At 45.2% G+C, this 14979-nt stretch overlaps 1 protein-coding gene across 1 annotated transcript in view; it reads right to left on the minus strand.

The window, feature by feature from the left end:
- Window positions 1–436: 436 nt before the first annotated feature.
- SLC5A5 (solute carrier family 5 member 5) overlaps window positions 437–14979 on the minus strand; it is an 89943-nt gene continuing 75400 nt past the window's right edge. Inside the window, exons 15-16 of the mRNA XM_075314891.1 lie at window positions 11157–11257; window positions 437–2705 (exon numbers count right to left, since the gene is read on the minus strand). Of these exons, the coding sequence (XP_075171006.1) occupies window positions 2505–2705; window positions 11157–11257 (302 nt within the window). The 3' untranslated portion in view covers window positions 437–2504. The remainder of the gene's footprint in view (window positions 2706–11156; window positions 11258–14979) is intronic.

The raw sequence follows: 14979 nt of genomic DNA on the forward strand, positions 1-14979 counted from the left end.
CTGCCGTAGCGATAATATTCGCTACGGCACTGAGCACCAAATGTCGCACGAACGACGGGGGCGGATGCTATTGCACACGACTTTGCTAGCAATCGCTAGCGATGTTGCAGCGTGTAAAGCACCCTTTAGTCACACCACGGCTGCACGAAGCAGAGGGAGCCAGCCGAGGTTGACATCTTCAGATGTTGCCGGCCCACCCTCTGTTCCTCATGAGGTTTGTACTGAGCATGCACTAATTAGGCTGCCATGCACAGTACAAACCAGAGGTTACCGCAGAGTGAGCGAGGATTTGAGCATTGGTGGTGCTCGTGGCTGATGAGTATGATCTGGATGTGTCTGTCTTCCGGCTCCAGTTCCTGGTTCATGCACAGAGAGCACCATATTGTGTATATTATTATTATTATTTATTATTATAGCGCCATTTATTCCATGGCGCTTTACAAGTGAAAGAGGGTATACGTACAACAATCATTAACAATACAAAACAGTATAGGAGGAGAGAGGACCCTGCCCGCGAGGGCTCACAGTCTACAGGGAATTGGTGATGGTACAATAGGTGAGGACAGAGCTGGTTGCGCAGTGGTGTACTGGACTGAGGGTTATTGTAGGTTGTAGGCTTGTTGGAAGAGATGAGTCTTAAGGTTCCTCTTGAAGCTTTCCATGGTAAGGGAGAGTCTGATATGCTGAGGTAGAGCGTTCCAGAGTATGAGGGAGGCACAGGAGAAATCTTGTACGCGATTGTGGGAAGAGGAGATAAGAGAGGAGTAGAGAAGGAGATCTTGTGAGGACCTGAGGTTGCGTGCAGGTAGGTACCGGGAGACTAGGTCACAGATGTAAGGAGGAGACAGGTTGTGGATGGCTTTGTATGTCATGGTTAATGTTTTGAACTGGAGTCGTTGGGATGGGAAGCCAGTGAAGGGATTGGCAGAGTGGCGAGGCTGGGGAATAGCGAGGGGAGAGGTGGATTAAGTGGGCCGCGGAGATTAGGATAGATCGGAGGGTTGCAATAGTGTTGTAGGGGAGGCCAGAGAGCAAGAGGTTGCAGTAATCAAGGCGGGAGATGATGAGGGCATGTACTAATGTTTTTGCTGATACTTGGTTAAGGAAAGCATGGATCCGGGAGATATTTTTAAGTTGTAGTCTGCATGAGGCGAAGAGGGCTTGGATGTGTGGCTTGAAGGTTAGAGCAGAGTCGAGGGTTACTCCAAGGCAATGAGCTTGTGAGACTGGGGAGAGTGAGCAACTATCAAGTTTGATGGAAAGGCTTGGTGGAGGAGTTGAGTGAGGAGGAGGAAAGACAATGAACTCTGTTTTGTCCATGTTAAGCTTTAGGAATCATGCAGAGAAGAAGGATGAAATAGCAGACTGACATTGTGGAATTTTAAATATAGTCCACACTATACCCTGTATTTCAGTGTGTCTGTATATACTGTATGTATATAGTGTGGATGTTTATACTTTATCGTATTGTGTATACACTATATACTTTTATAGCCTACAGTCTCTAAATACAGCTCTCAGCCTTTATATACAACCGTCAGACTCTATATATAGTCCCCAGCCTCTCTATATGAGCTGCAGCCTCTATTTTGTATACAGCCCTCAGTTTCTATATACAGCCTGTAGCCTTTGTATACAGCCTGCAGCCTCTGTATACAGTCCACAGACTCTATTTTGAATACAACCCACAGCCTCTATTTTGTATACAGCCTGCAACCTCTATTTTGTATACAGCCCACAGCCTTTATCCTGTACAGTGTCAGCAGCACCAGCAGCTGCCTCTATCCTGTATACAGCCAGTAGCAAGGGTGGAGGCAGAGATAGGGTGGAGCCTGGGCAGAGTCTCAAGGGGGCCTGAAATTTTTTTTGCCAGTATGAGGCCCTGAAATTCTTAGTGGCAGCCATGTATCGTGGGAGTGAACAATAAGGTTTCTATTGAATGATTGTAAGCAGAGATAAAAACAGCTATGAAGTATTGACGTAGAAAGAAAATTGTAAAATTAGATCATTTTTTAATATTATATACAATGTAACATTTATTTGCTAAAACTGAATTCCCCTTGAAAGGGAGTCAAGCTGAGAGCCCACACAAAAAGTTGTTTTTTTCTGTAATTCACACCATAATCTGCGCACTCTTTAGAAAAAAAGGCATTATGTGACATTCATTGAAATTTATGGGCATCTATTGAAATTGTAGCTCAGCAAGAGCTGTAATGGTCACTTCTTCTGACTATAGACACAGGGTGGTTTGGGAAAACCCTGTCTTTTTACTTCAAAGTACCGTAACATGTAAACTGGAACTGTCGAGCAGATAATGCATTTAAATTATCAGGATTTCCCTTTTATATGTTTCAGTGATTTTGATGACATTTTTCAAATATTGAAAAATAAAATCAGTGTAAATCAACAATATAAATTCTGGCTACAGAAAAGTCAGTTCATTTGTACATTTGATGTTAGTTAGGTTAGACTGTAATAATTCCTTTTGTACATTTAGTTGAAAATCATAAATAAGACTCTTTGTCAACTTTGTTTCTCGGCCAAAGAGTAAAGCAACTGTTTTCTGTAGATTGCGTTTGGTCTGTTTTATGGAAAGAGATGGGATCTGCATTCAACATGAAGTGGTTAATGTCAGTACTTGGGAATTTGGAGTTCGCCTGAAATGTAGAGTAGTGAATGTCCATCTTCTCTATAGGTTGAAAACTCTGTAAAGATAATATTTCAGTTATTTTCAAACTTAACACACAATATCCAAGTATCTGTCACCTTTCTATCTTATCAAACTGACATAGATATTAACATCTGATTAATAAAACAAAACATCAAGAATAAAATGTATAGCTCATAAAACATTTGTTTCGATATGGAAATGTTCACTATCAAGATGCAGAAATAGCTTAAATGTTGCTAAATTAAACAAGGCAAGGAAAAATTAATAAATGAGGCTAAATGTAAAATCTGCTGCTGAAGATCATGAAGATTATGGGCTTCCTGTCAAGTTATAAATCCATCGAATATTTCTTTAAAACTAGAAGTAAGCGGTCCAGAATAGAGATCTTCGGTTCTGGACGGACTTTAAAAAGGAGTTTGGTTTGGGACTTGACTTGACCCCGAACTTGTTCCCAGACGCCGAACCCCATATAAGTCTAAGAAACTCGAACTTGAGTGTTATAAAAATAGTGTTATTTAGGGATATGGGGCTGCAAAATGATGCAAAATGTAGATTAAAGGCAGGACAATTATAGTTACCTAGTTTCCATGTGGCTGTCATACTGCTTTGGCGACCGCGTATTAAACCTTATGAATATATACTGCTTCCACTGCCCTCCCTCTGTGACAGCGTCTGTGATTGGTTAAAGTCAGACTGCTGGTGACTGTTATTGGTTTCCCTCACATTAGCTGTCTGGGTGCTGGAAGTGGAGTGTAAAAATAAATAAATAATTGAAAAAATGGCGTAGGATCCCCCATACCCAGCGCAGATAAAACAGTCAGATGGATGCTGCATCTTCTACCTGTAAGGACCCCACGTTTCTTTTTTAAAATATTTAAATATATAATTAAAAATTCCTCCATTTTGATACCCAGACAAGATAAAGCTGAAAGCTTGGGCCTAGTATTCTCAGGCTGGGTAGGCCCATGGTTATTGGGCCCTCCCTAACCTAAAACTAGCAGCCTGCAACCTCCCTAGAATTGGCACATCCATTAAATCCTGGCACTTACCCTGTTCATGCCAATTGCCCTGGTGAAGTGGCAATCAAGGTAATATAAGGGGTTAATGACAGCTGTGATTTGTAGAAAAAAAAAATCGCACCTGTCATGAAGCCCAAGGTTACTAATGGGTAGGAGGTAGTGGCATACTGCCAATAGAGGCAGGCTTCGCCACTGCTATGGGGCCCGTGAGCTGGGGGGACCCGGCGGCAGCTGCCAGCGATATCAGCGCCAGCGCCAAGCACCCCCACCCAAAATCACAGTTTCAAATGTCAGATACTGATACATTTATACATTTGAAAGCAATAATGAGACCGAGCACAGCACTCCCTTCTCACTGTCCTGCTGGTGTCTGTGCTCGCTGACAGCTCAGCACAGCAGTGACGTCACTACAGGGCACCAGTTGCTGAGATGTGCTCACTGTGTTGTGATGTGCAGAGCACAGACAGCAGGTGAAGAAGGCGCTGTGGCGGGGGACTGAGGATAGGTGAGTATGCAGTGTCGGACTGGTCCACAGGGACAGCAGGCTGGCTGCCAGGCGGCTCCCACGGCGGCTGTGCCAGGGCTGCCTGTTTCTGTGTTGGCTGCGGCTGCATTGTGCCTTCAGTTGTTCGTGTGCCTCCCTGGCTGTGTTACAGTTAACAGACGCTGCCGTGTCTGGTGACTGTGATGTCATACAGTGCGCCCTGGACTCCCGCTTCCTGCCGGAGAAGATCTTCAATGGAACCTGCAGGCCGGACCGGAGACAATTTGGGGGAAGGTAAAACCTCCCCTAATATGCGTGCATGTTTGTGTGCATATCTTCATGTGTGTTCATGCCTGTGTGTTTACGTATGTGTGAGTGTGTGCTTGTCTGCATAAGTGTTCATGCCTGTGTACATTTGGCTGCATATGTCTGTGTGCATTTGGCTGCATATGTCTGTGTGTCTGTCTGCATATGTCTATGTGCATATGTCTGTGTGCCTGTCTGCATGTATTTGTCTGACTGTCTTCATATATCTGTCTGTCAACGCATATAAGCATGTTTGTGCATGTATGTGTGTCTCCATACATTTGCATGTCAGTGCCTTTGCGTATGTGTGCTCGTCTGCGTGCATGTGTCAGTCTGTGCCTGTGCCTGCATGTGTGTGCATATCTGTGTGCCTACATCACATCTTTTAACATCACTGCTATGCGCCACTCTCTGATGTCATCGCGCAGCCTCAGATGGGTGGGGTGGCCATTTGACTGCGCTGGATATATAGCCACAAGAGGATGGAAGGGGAGCGCAAGGAGGTGAGAATAATCTTTTTGTTCCTCCCTCTGTGAATGGACAGAGTAGTGGAAATAGGAGCCCAGGATGAAGCAGTTTAGGGGCCTAGGATGGAGGGATATAGGGGCCCAGGATGGCGGAACATAGAGGCCTAGGATGGGAGACATTTTTAAATAATGGTGGCTAGGATGGAAGACATTATTAAATACAGGGAGGCCAGACATTATTGGTTTATGGTGGCAAATAGTGGAGATAATTACTGTAGGGGCAAATTAGGGGACATTATTACTGTGATAATATAATTTAATTTTGAGGATACCATCTTCCATGGGGCGAACAAAAGTCTGACGTAGTGTAGAAATTGGTGACAAAGTGTGGAATGTGCTCTGAGAGTGATTGGCTGTAGGTGACTGTGTGTTATTTTCTGCACAGTCGAGTCGAGTCGTGGTACGAAGAAATGATAGCAGTCACTGGTAAGTCAATGTATTACATGTACACGCACTATACACTAAACCGTGGGCAGAATTATTAGGCAAGTTGTATTTTAGCTGATTTTTTTTTATTATTGATCAACAACTATGTTCTAAATCAACCCAAAAGACTCATAAATATCAAAGCTTAATATTTTTGGAAGTTGGAGTGATTTTTTTAAGATTTGGCTATCTTAGGACGATATCTGTTTGTGCAAGTAACTATTACTGTGCAGAATTATTAGGCAACTTAATTAAAACCAAATATATTTCCATCTCACTTGTTTATTTTTACTAGGTAAACCAATATATCTGCACAAAATTTAGAAATAAACATTTCTGACATGCAAAAACAAAACCCCAAAAAATTAGTGACCAATATAGCCACCTTTCTTTATGATGACACTCAACAGCATACCATCCATAGATTCTATCAGTTGCTTGATCTGTTTACGATCAACATTGCATGCAGCAGCCACCACAGCCTCCCAGACACTGTTCTGAGAGGTGTACTGTTTTCCCTCCCTGTAGATCTCACATTTTATGGGGGACCACAGGTTCTATATCGGGTTCAGATCAGATGAACAAGGGGGCCATGTCATTATTTTTTCATCTTTTAGACCTTTACTGGCCAGCCACGCTGTGCAGTAGTTGGATGCATGTGATTGAGCATTGTCCTGCATGAAAATCATGTTTTTCTTGAATGATACTGACTTCTTCCTGTACCACTGCTTGTAGAAGTTGTCTTTTAGAAACTGGCAGTAGGTCTGGGAGTTGAGCTTCACTCCATCCTCAACCCGAAAAGGTCCCACAAGTTCATCTTTGATGATACCAGCCCATACCAGTACCCCACCTCCACCTTGCTGGTGTCTGAGTCGGAGTGGAGGTCTCTGCCCTTTACTGATCCAGCCTCTGGCCCATCCATCTGGCCTATCAAGAGTCACTCTCATTTCAGCAGTCCATAAAACCTTTGAAAAATCAGTCTTCAGATATTTCTTGGCCCAGTCTTGAGGTTTTATCTTATGTTTCTGTGGCGCCCCTGACCTGGTCAGGCGCCACAGAGTACTGCACCCATGCCGGGACAGTGCTTTCAGGTAATTCCAAAGGCCGGAATAAGGTGTATGCACAGACACATAGCAACCAGGTCTCCCACACCTTAGAGGGGACCCTTGGGAAGACCCAAGAGGGGGTTTCCTCCACATCTCATCTAGGGGTGTAGGGGAGGGGCTGGAAGCTAAGGTTGCAGTGGCTGTAAGGAAATTAGGAGGAGCTAGCCAGTCTGATAGCAGTAGGCGCAAAAGGAGGGTTGCTGGAGGAGAGACGCACGCTGACACGCTAGTCAGACCCTGCACGTGTAGTAGCCGTTAGCGGGGGAGAACGGTTACCAGCAAGTCGGTCAGAAAGACGCTGAAGAAGTCAGCTGGTCGAGTACGGAGACTCATGGTCACTAGGCACGCACGGGGAACAGGTCCCTAGAGTAGACGTTCCTTTAATGATCTGCTAAACCTGCCAGTGAGGGGAACCACAAGTCTCACATCAACCAACTAGAGTCCGAGCCTCAACAGCAACGAGGGGGCATAAGAAGGATCGAGCAAAGAGCCATCTTCCTTGGTCCACGCTGCCGGCAAACAGTCCAAAAAGGGGAGAAAAGGCAGTAGCAACTTCCCTGGATGAATCCCACGGTACTTCAAATCAGGGGTTATCCGAAACAAGAAGTGCTAGGAAGGCGAGTTAATGGTTACCCTTAGACTGGCCTAAAGGATACCTGGTTCCTCCTGGTAATTCTCAGCATCACCCGGGTTCCTCACAGAACATCTGACAGTGAGTAAAAGCACAGTTGAAAGACATCTTGGACTGAGACTGAGTTATTCTGGGAGCTGTTGTTCCACGCACCCGAGCCCCTGGGGCCAGCCTCACTCATGGGAGGCCATAACATCCAACTGCAGACCCCATCAGCCCCAGACGCTTGTTAACCCTGCATGTGGCGGTCACCCATAACCCTGACCGCAAACGGTGAGTGGCATCACGGCTCCCATGTAAATAAACCTGATATACCTGTGGCCAGAGATACCAACAATTGGAGACCCTGTGGCATCCCTGAAGGTGGCGTGGAGTCCCTGAGGTGATCGCTGCAGGTGTGCGACACATTTCTTGTTCAAAGGTGGTTGTTTTTCAGCCTTCTTTACCTTGGCCATGTCCCTGAGTATGGCACACCTTGTGCTTTTTGATACTCCATTAATGTTGCAGCTCTGAAATATGGCCAAACTGGTGGCAAATGGCATCTTGGTAGCTTCACGCTTGATTTTCCTCAATTCATGGGCAGTTATTTTTTGCCCAACACGCTTCTTGCGACCCTGTTGGCTATTTGCCATGAAATGCTTGATTGTTCGGTGATCACACTACAAAAGTTTGGCAATTTCAAGACTGCTGCATCCCTCTGCAAGACATCTCACAATTTTGGACTTTTCAAAACCCGTCAAATCTCTTTTCTGACCCATTTTGCCAAAGGAAAGGAAGTTGCCTAATAATTAAGCTAAGCACACCTTATATAGGGTGTTGATGTCATTACACCACACCCCTCCTCATTACAGAGATGCATATCACCTGATTTACTTAATTGGTAGTTGGCTCTCAAGCCTATACAGCTTGGAGTAGGACAACGTGTCTAAAAAGTAGCATGTGATCAAAATACTCATTTGCATAATAATTCTGCACACAGTGTATATATAGAGTTCCTGTGTATAATGTCACTGGTGATCACTGTATTACCTACTGTATATACAGATCTCCTGTTTATAAAATCACCGGTGATCTCTGTATTACCTGTACACAGAGGTAAAGGCATTTTTGTTAGGTACCCGGAATATTGAGATTTACTTTGCTGTTGGTGTCCGGGCTTACATGCATTGGCCAATTCATAAAAACTAAAAATCTCCTTTTTTTGATATAGCAGGAATGCAGTACCAGAGTTCCCTTATACATTGATGGCATTTTAGTGTGCAGCTGTATGCATTTTGTATAAGATAACGCACACAGCTGGGGGCTGCAGCCTCCAGCTGTCTGCTTTATCTGCACTGGGTATTAAAATATGATGGGAACCTACACCATTCATTCCAATTATTTATTTATTTTTAAACTTCACTTTGAGGACCCAGACAGCTACTCTGAGGGCAACAATCACAGATGCCGGCAGACTGACTGCAACCAATCACAGACACTGTCACAAAGGGTGGGCAGGGGAAGCAGTGCATAGTCATAAGGTTTAATGAGCTCACCTGGAAGCAGTGTGACAGCATCGCAGAGACTCGGTAAGTATAATTGTCCTGATTTAATCCCTATTTTGCTTCCTTTTTCCTTTTTTTCACATTTATTCTTATCCTGGCAGCCGAACCCAAACAGTAACATGGATTTCCCTGACAAGTTTGTGTTCAGGTCTGTGCATGGACACTAGGTGTCTGATATGAACCCTGAACTTTACAGTTTGGGTTCGCCCATGAATAGTCCAGACACGTTCTCTGTAGCTCTGTGAATGCTGACCTTACATGGTATATGCTACTCTGCGCTAAACTGGAATGATCTTCTCAAACTACTACAAACCGTGCAACAAGCATGCACTCATTGCACTGCTATTTTCCCCCCTTGATAAGACCTATTCTTGTTGACCTCTTGCACTAAAAATAGCTTAAAGGGAACCTGTCAGGTGCAATATGCACCACAAGCAGTTCTGGGTGCATATTGCTAATTCCTGCCTAACTGTCCCTGTATCTAGTAAGATACATAAAAAGGTCTTTAGAAAAAGTATTTCTAAAGATCCTTTATGATATGTTAATGAGTGCAGGGACTAGTTACAAGGGTGGTAATTCCTGCGCTCATTCCGCCTTATAGGAGCGTACTAGCATGCTATTCAATGCCCATGGCCCAGCGTCATCATCAGCAGTGACGCACGTACCTGTGTCCGTTGCACTGCCTCAGACGCCAAGCTTAGGGTCAGTACACATGGATTAGAATGCTCCGCACTTCCGGTCATGCGCACTATGAAGTCAGGTGTAAGCGTCCCAGCTTCAGAGGTCTAGTGCGCATGACCGAAAGTGCTGAGACCTCTGATCCATGCGCACTGACCCTAAGCTCGGCGTCTGAGGCGGTGCAATGGACACAGGTACACGCTTCACTGCTGATAATGATCCTGGGCCATGAACATTGAACAGCATGTTAGCACGCTCCTGTGGGCATGCTAACATGCTAAGAGGGCGGAATGAGCGCAGGGATTAACGCCCTTGCGACTAGTCCTTGCGCTCATTAGCATATCATAAAGGACCTTTAGAAATACTTTTTCTAAAGATCCCTTTATCTATGCTAGTGTATACAGGGAGGGTTAGGCAGGGATTAGCAATATGCACCCAGAACTGCACCTGGTTCTGGATGCATATTGCACCTGACAGGTTCCCTTTATACTTTCCCAAGTTATCTCACTGAATGCTCTACATATTCTAGATTCCAACACAGCTGCTACTACCATAATTATGTAGCACTGCACTGTTGAACCACCAGCACAACAATGGCTCTTAATGATCTTACTGACTTTTTCAGTGGTATTTTTCATCTACCACTAGACTACTAACAACCCATGCCACTATGATTGTAGCTATCAAACTATGTAACGGAACTCTTCCAATTTCTAACTATCTATCAATGATGTACACTTCCAACATATATCAGGAAAAAAGGGTTGCTATATTTTGCTAAGGCTAAGTTCACATTTCCGTTGTTTTGCATCAGTCACATGCGTCGCTTGACGCATGTGACTGATGCGCTGTACAACGGATGACAAAGAACAGAATTCTTTGTCGGACTCCGTTGTGTGCGGGGGCGGAGCGTGAGGGGGCGGAGTTCGGGGTGGGTGGAGCCGAGCAGGGCCGTGGCACTGGGGACGTCAGTGCTGCGGGGACTGCAGGGCTTGGGACAGGTGAGTGTGAATGTGTGTGTGAGTGTGTGAATACATGCTGAGTGCGGGAGGGGGCGGAGCCAAGCGGGGAAGTGTCAGGCTCCCTGCACAGCCAGGATAAATATCGGGTATAAGCAAAGCACTTTTTGCTTGGTTACCCGATATTTATCTTGGTTACCAGCATACACCGCTTATCGCTGGCTCCCTGCACACGTAACCAGTGTAAATATCGGGTAACTAACCAAAGCGCATTGCTTGGTTACCCGATGTGTATCCTGGTTATGGGTGCAGGGAGCCAGAGAGCGCATGCGCAGCGAAATCCTATGGATCGCGCTGCTCAAAAAACGTTACAAGCTGCGTTCCTCCCGCCCGGCGGTCAGTCGTTCCACGACTGATCAGTCGGGCGGAGGGTCCAACGCAGCATCATCAGTCACAATCCGCCGCTCATTCAAGTCTATGGGAACAACGGAATCCGCCAAACTGATTCCGTTGTTTACCAGAGCAGCGGATTGTGACTGATACAATTTAACAGACGTGTGAACCTAGCCTAAGGTATGTTTGTAGTTGTTATATCATTCACATCTATAAAGATGTGTGCATTTTACTTTTTACTCAACTTTTTTCAAGGTTTGATTCTCCCCTCCACAGACCCTGATCAATGAGTTTAATTGGGCCTTGGAGTTTACATTGTTTTTCAATGTCTAGAATAGCTCTGCAGACTGTTACATGATTAATACCAGAAAGCATAATTCATGCGTTAAGTGTCAATAAAATCTTCATTTACCTTCTCAGTCTCGGGTGTCATCTCTGTTGATTTTAAAGTCGGTAGCCTTACTATGTCCCACCAAAGCAAACCATGAGCTATTGTTTCTCTCTTGTTAGGTCCTAAATTACATTGAATAAATTATTGTTGATTTATCAAAACTATATAACCAAAATAAAAATATAGCACTCATCGAGGTATTCCCCAACATCAAGATAAAATGATGTGCCTGATATAATTCACAACAACACATCCTAGTCACACGTTAGTAGAGGTTGCAGACGTGTTTCAACTCATAAGAGCTGTACATATACCTCAGTCATCTGCAAGCTCTAATGTGTGAAGAAATATTTTAAACCATGTTGTGCTTGACAAGGACATCTCCAGCTTTATCCCCGTCTTCCGTCAGTCTGACAACTTTATAGGAGTGCACAAAGAATGACTGTGCCTAACTGGGTAGACAAACATTGAGGAGAATGATCCTGGAGACCACCCTGTTGTGCTTAGCGAGGAAGAGATATGTTTCTTCACATATGACAGCCTGACTGAGGTATATGTGATACAGCTCTTAGGGGTTGAGATGACACACAGGTCTTTGGGAGCTACATATCTTCAGTCTACATATATAAACAGTGAAGGAAAAAAATGATCAATGATCAGTTGGAAGAAAGAAGTTATATAATGTTTTATTTAATTGTAGAAAACAAGTACTCAAATGATAATAGCCAACAGAGAGGCCACCACATATAATAAAAACATGGAATATAAAAACAGCACTGGATTCAGAGGTAAATATGTGTTTGGGACCCACAAGAAGATGTTAGTGATAACTGACCAGAGTGGATATATTGTTTAATTAAATATTTTAGGTGCATAAACATGTCTGTACAGACCTTTTAGGAATACCTTCCATTGTCACAATTGTCCTCCTCTGCTTGCCAGGATTCCCCACCAGTATATCCGCTCTCTGGGTGTGGCTATCGCGCAACTGGGTTGTGTGGCTTTACACGTGGTGTCTCCTTTGTGGAATTGATGTGTGATGTGAGGACACAGGACACCGTGCCTCCCACATGTTTTATGGCCCATGAGATATGGGATGTGGTGTCTCCCGGTTGAAATAAGCCAGTGGTGTGAATGAGTGCATTTTGCTGTACAGATGAGCAGGGAGTGGCTCCTTGGTCATTACTGCATCACCTGAGCTTAATCATTAGCATTGGGATGGCTATTTTTACTCAGTTCCTAACCCAGTCCAATACTGTTTATTCAGTTTCCTTGCACATTGGTGTGGTGAGTGTTTTCTTGTAAGCTTCTAATTGCTTCTCAGCATTTGCTAACATTTATCTGGTTCTTCATCACTGGCTATAGTTCCCTGGTTTTACCTTTTATTATTCTTATTTGTTACTGCCCCGCTAGTTTTGTTTTACTCCTGTTACCTGACTCTGACATCATCCGCGTCACCAGACACCAATTATCTTATGGAAGCAGTCTGAGAAGGGCTCTGTCAATGCCCATCTTCCTTTCAGGAGTGGGTGAAGAATATCTCGGCCTTTAAAGGCTTGCCCAGCAGTGGGGGCTTGCGCCAAGTGCGTCAGTGACTGTGCTACTATTGGTGTGATGCGAGTCATAATGTGATGCCCCTGGACTATTCAGGTCATCACAGGGCACTGCACAAACTGCCCTCCCCATGCAGTATTCAACCCCCCATGGTTCTGGGTCTCTTTCCTACAGTACTGCCTCCACCAGCATTCACAAATTTTAGATACACCTTGCACCACACCTGTCAGGCACATCAGTGGTCTACTTGAGCAGGAATAGGGCCGCCCACCTAGGGGTCAGACAGGGAGGTGGGAGGTGTCAAGTCAGTTCAGTGGTGGCTCTCGAGCTGTGAGGAGCTCTGAGGAAGCTGGGAGTTGGAGCTCCCAGGGGAGAAGTAAACTAGGTTGCAGACGGTGGTCTGGACCTAGAGAAGTCGGACCCCCGGTCACAGGGGATTGAGGCTAGGTGCCTGGGACCCGTCAAGGAGGACGGTCAGCAGCCTGGTCCTATCACCGATCCGGGACCAAAGGCACGACGGGGTACACGGACTCTAGGTCTGGGAGAAGCTTCAGGCAACCCGGCAATTAACCTGCGGAGAACGGAGCCTTTATGGACTGTTCCCACCAGCTCAGAGATCGGGGTCACTAGCGCAACGAGGGGGATAGGGCTTTCCTAGCAAGCCGCCCACTGAAATCCCAAGTGTGAGCCCCTGAGAGCAGGCTCCTCCACTTAGCCACAGTAAGGAGCGGGGCCCAGACAGCTCCAAGCTACCGGGCCACAACAGACAATCTAAAGCATAGTGCGAGGAGGCGGGTTACAGACCACCGGCAGTATTGTAGGGGACGGGACCCGGACGAGCTCCCTTCGAGAGGCAACGGCGTTCAAAGACTTGGTTTACCTTGTTGTCAGTGTCTGCTTCATTGCTGAGTGAGTACCCGACTGACCCCCACACTACATCCCTGCATCACACACCCGGGGCCTACCCCTACCAGGGCCTACCCCTTCCCGTAAAGGGCAACGTCACCTAGATGACCCACTCCATTACCCCGAGTACTCCCAAAGGCAGCGGCGGTACTCCCAAATACCGCACACCACGGGTGGTGTCACAAACTATACCAAATCCTCTGTAAATACTTAATTTCCATTTGAGTGTGGCCCCCAAGCCCAAGGGTCCGGAGACCCTCGAGACACGAACGATCACTATCCCTGGATCCGAGCGGTTCGATCTGCTGCAGGGGTGGCAAAATAACAGGATTGGTCTTTACCTGTGCATAACAAGACCCTGATGAATGAAGGTAGTAAAGATCAAAAATGTACAGTACCAATATTTAGGTTGATGTCATTGGACCTGTATAATACAGTAATTCGTTTGTAAAAGTGCAAAGTGCACAGGGGAATACCACCACAACATAATGATAATTAATGCAAAATTGCATAGTTGTAACCTAAAGTGTAATGTGCAATAAGGTAAATATTACAAAAAAGACAGGACCTAAACACAGTATGATGAATCTATAGGCATATAACACTGGTACAGATGTTAAACATAGCAACAATACAAACTGCAGGGGTACTGATAGAACCTATGAAATGGTAAATAGCTTATGTGATACAGGCAGGAGCACCAAACCTATCAAAGTTGTAACATTCCACAATTGTTATAGGAAGTGCAATGGGCGAAATACAATCAGGATCAGTCTGCAGCATGAAAGGATCTAACAACATGTAGCGCTGGGTAAGTAACAAAGTGTAAAGGAGCCAAATTAGTAGTTACTTCAGGATGAACAGTGCGGAGTGTGGTGCCCACCCCAATGTGTGTTTCGGGATTTGTTTTTATCATGTATGGTGGCCTCTCTGTTGGTTACTACCATTTGAGTACTTTTTTGTACAATTAAAAAATTATATATTTTTTTTCTACCAATTGATCTTTGTTCTTCATTGACTATATATTATCAATCCAAATGGTCTAATCGTCATCTTCATTATTTCCTGTGAGAAGGAGGCGGCAGCCAGGAAGATGTCTGCCGTTGAGTAAATCTCAGTATGCACTAGAGGCATGGCTTTGGGCGTGGCAAGCAAGATGGATGGATGACGCGGCAGAGCCAGGGCACTGGAAGAGGCGGGCCCTAAGATGCGGGAAATACACATCACCGAGTCGGCCGGTGCTATTTTGTGACAGAGAGATAGAGCGTGTGGATGAGTTGGACATTGTGTTGAAGATGGATGGAAACATAATCCAACTGATGACACCGGGGGCTGTGGGCAGACGCCAGCAGAGACCAGCAGCTGTGTCAGCCATGTCAGTGGT

Source organism: Anomaloglossus baeobatrachus, chromosome 1 (genome assembly GCF_048569485.1).
Source record: "Anomaloglossus baeobatrachus isolate aAnoBae1 chromosome 1, aAnoBae1.hap1, whole genome shotgun sequence".
Taxonomy (NCBI): Eukaryota; Metazoa; Chordata; class Amphibia; order Anura; family Aromobatidae; genus Anomaloglossus; species Anomaloglossus baeobatrachus.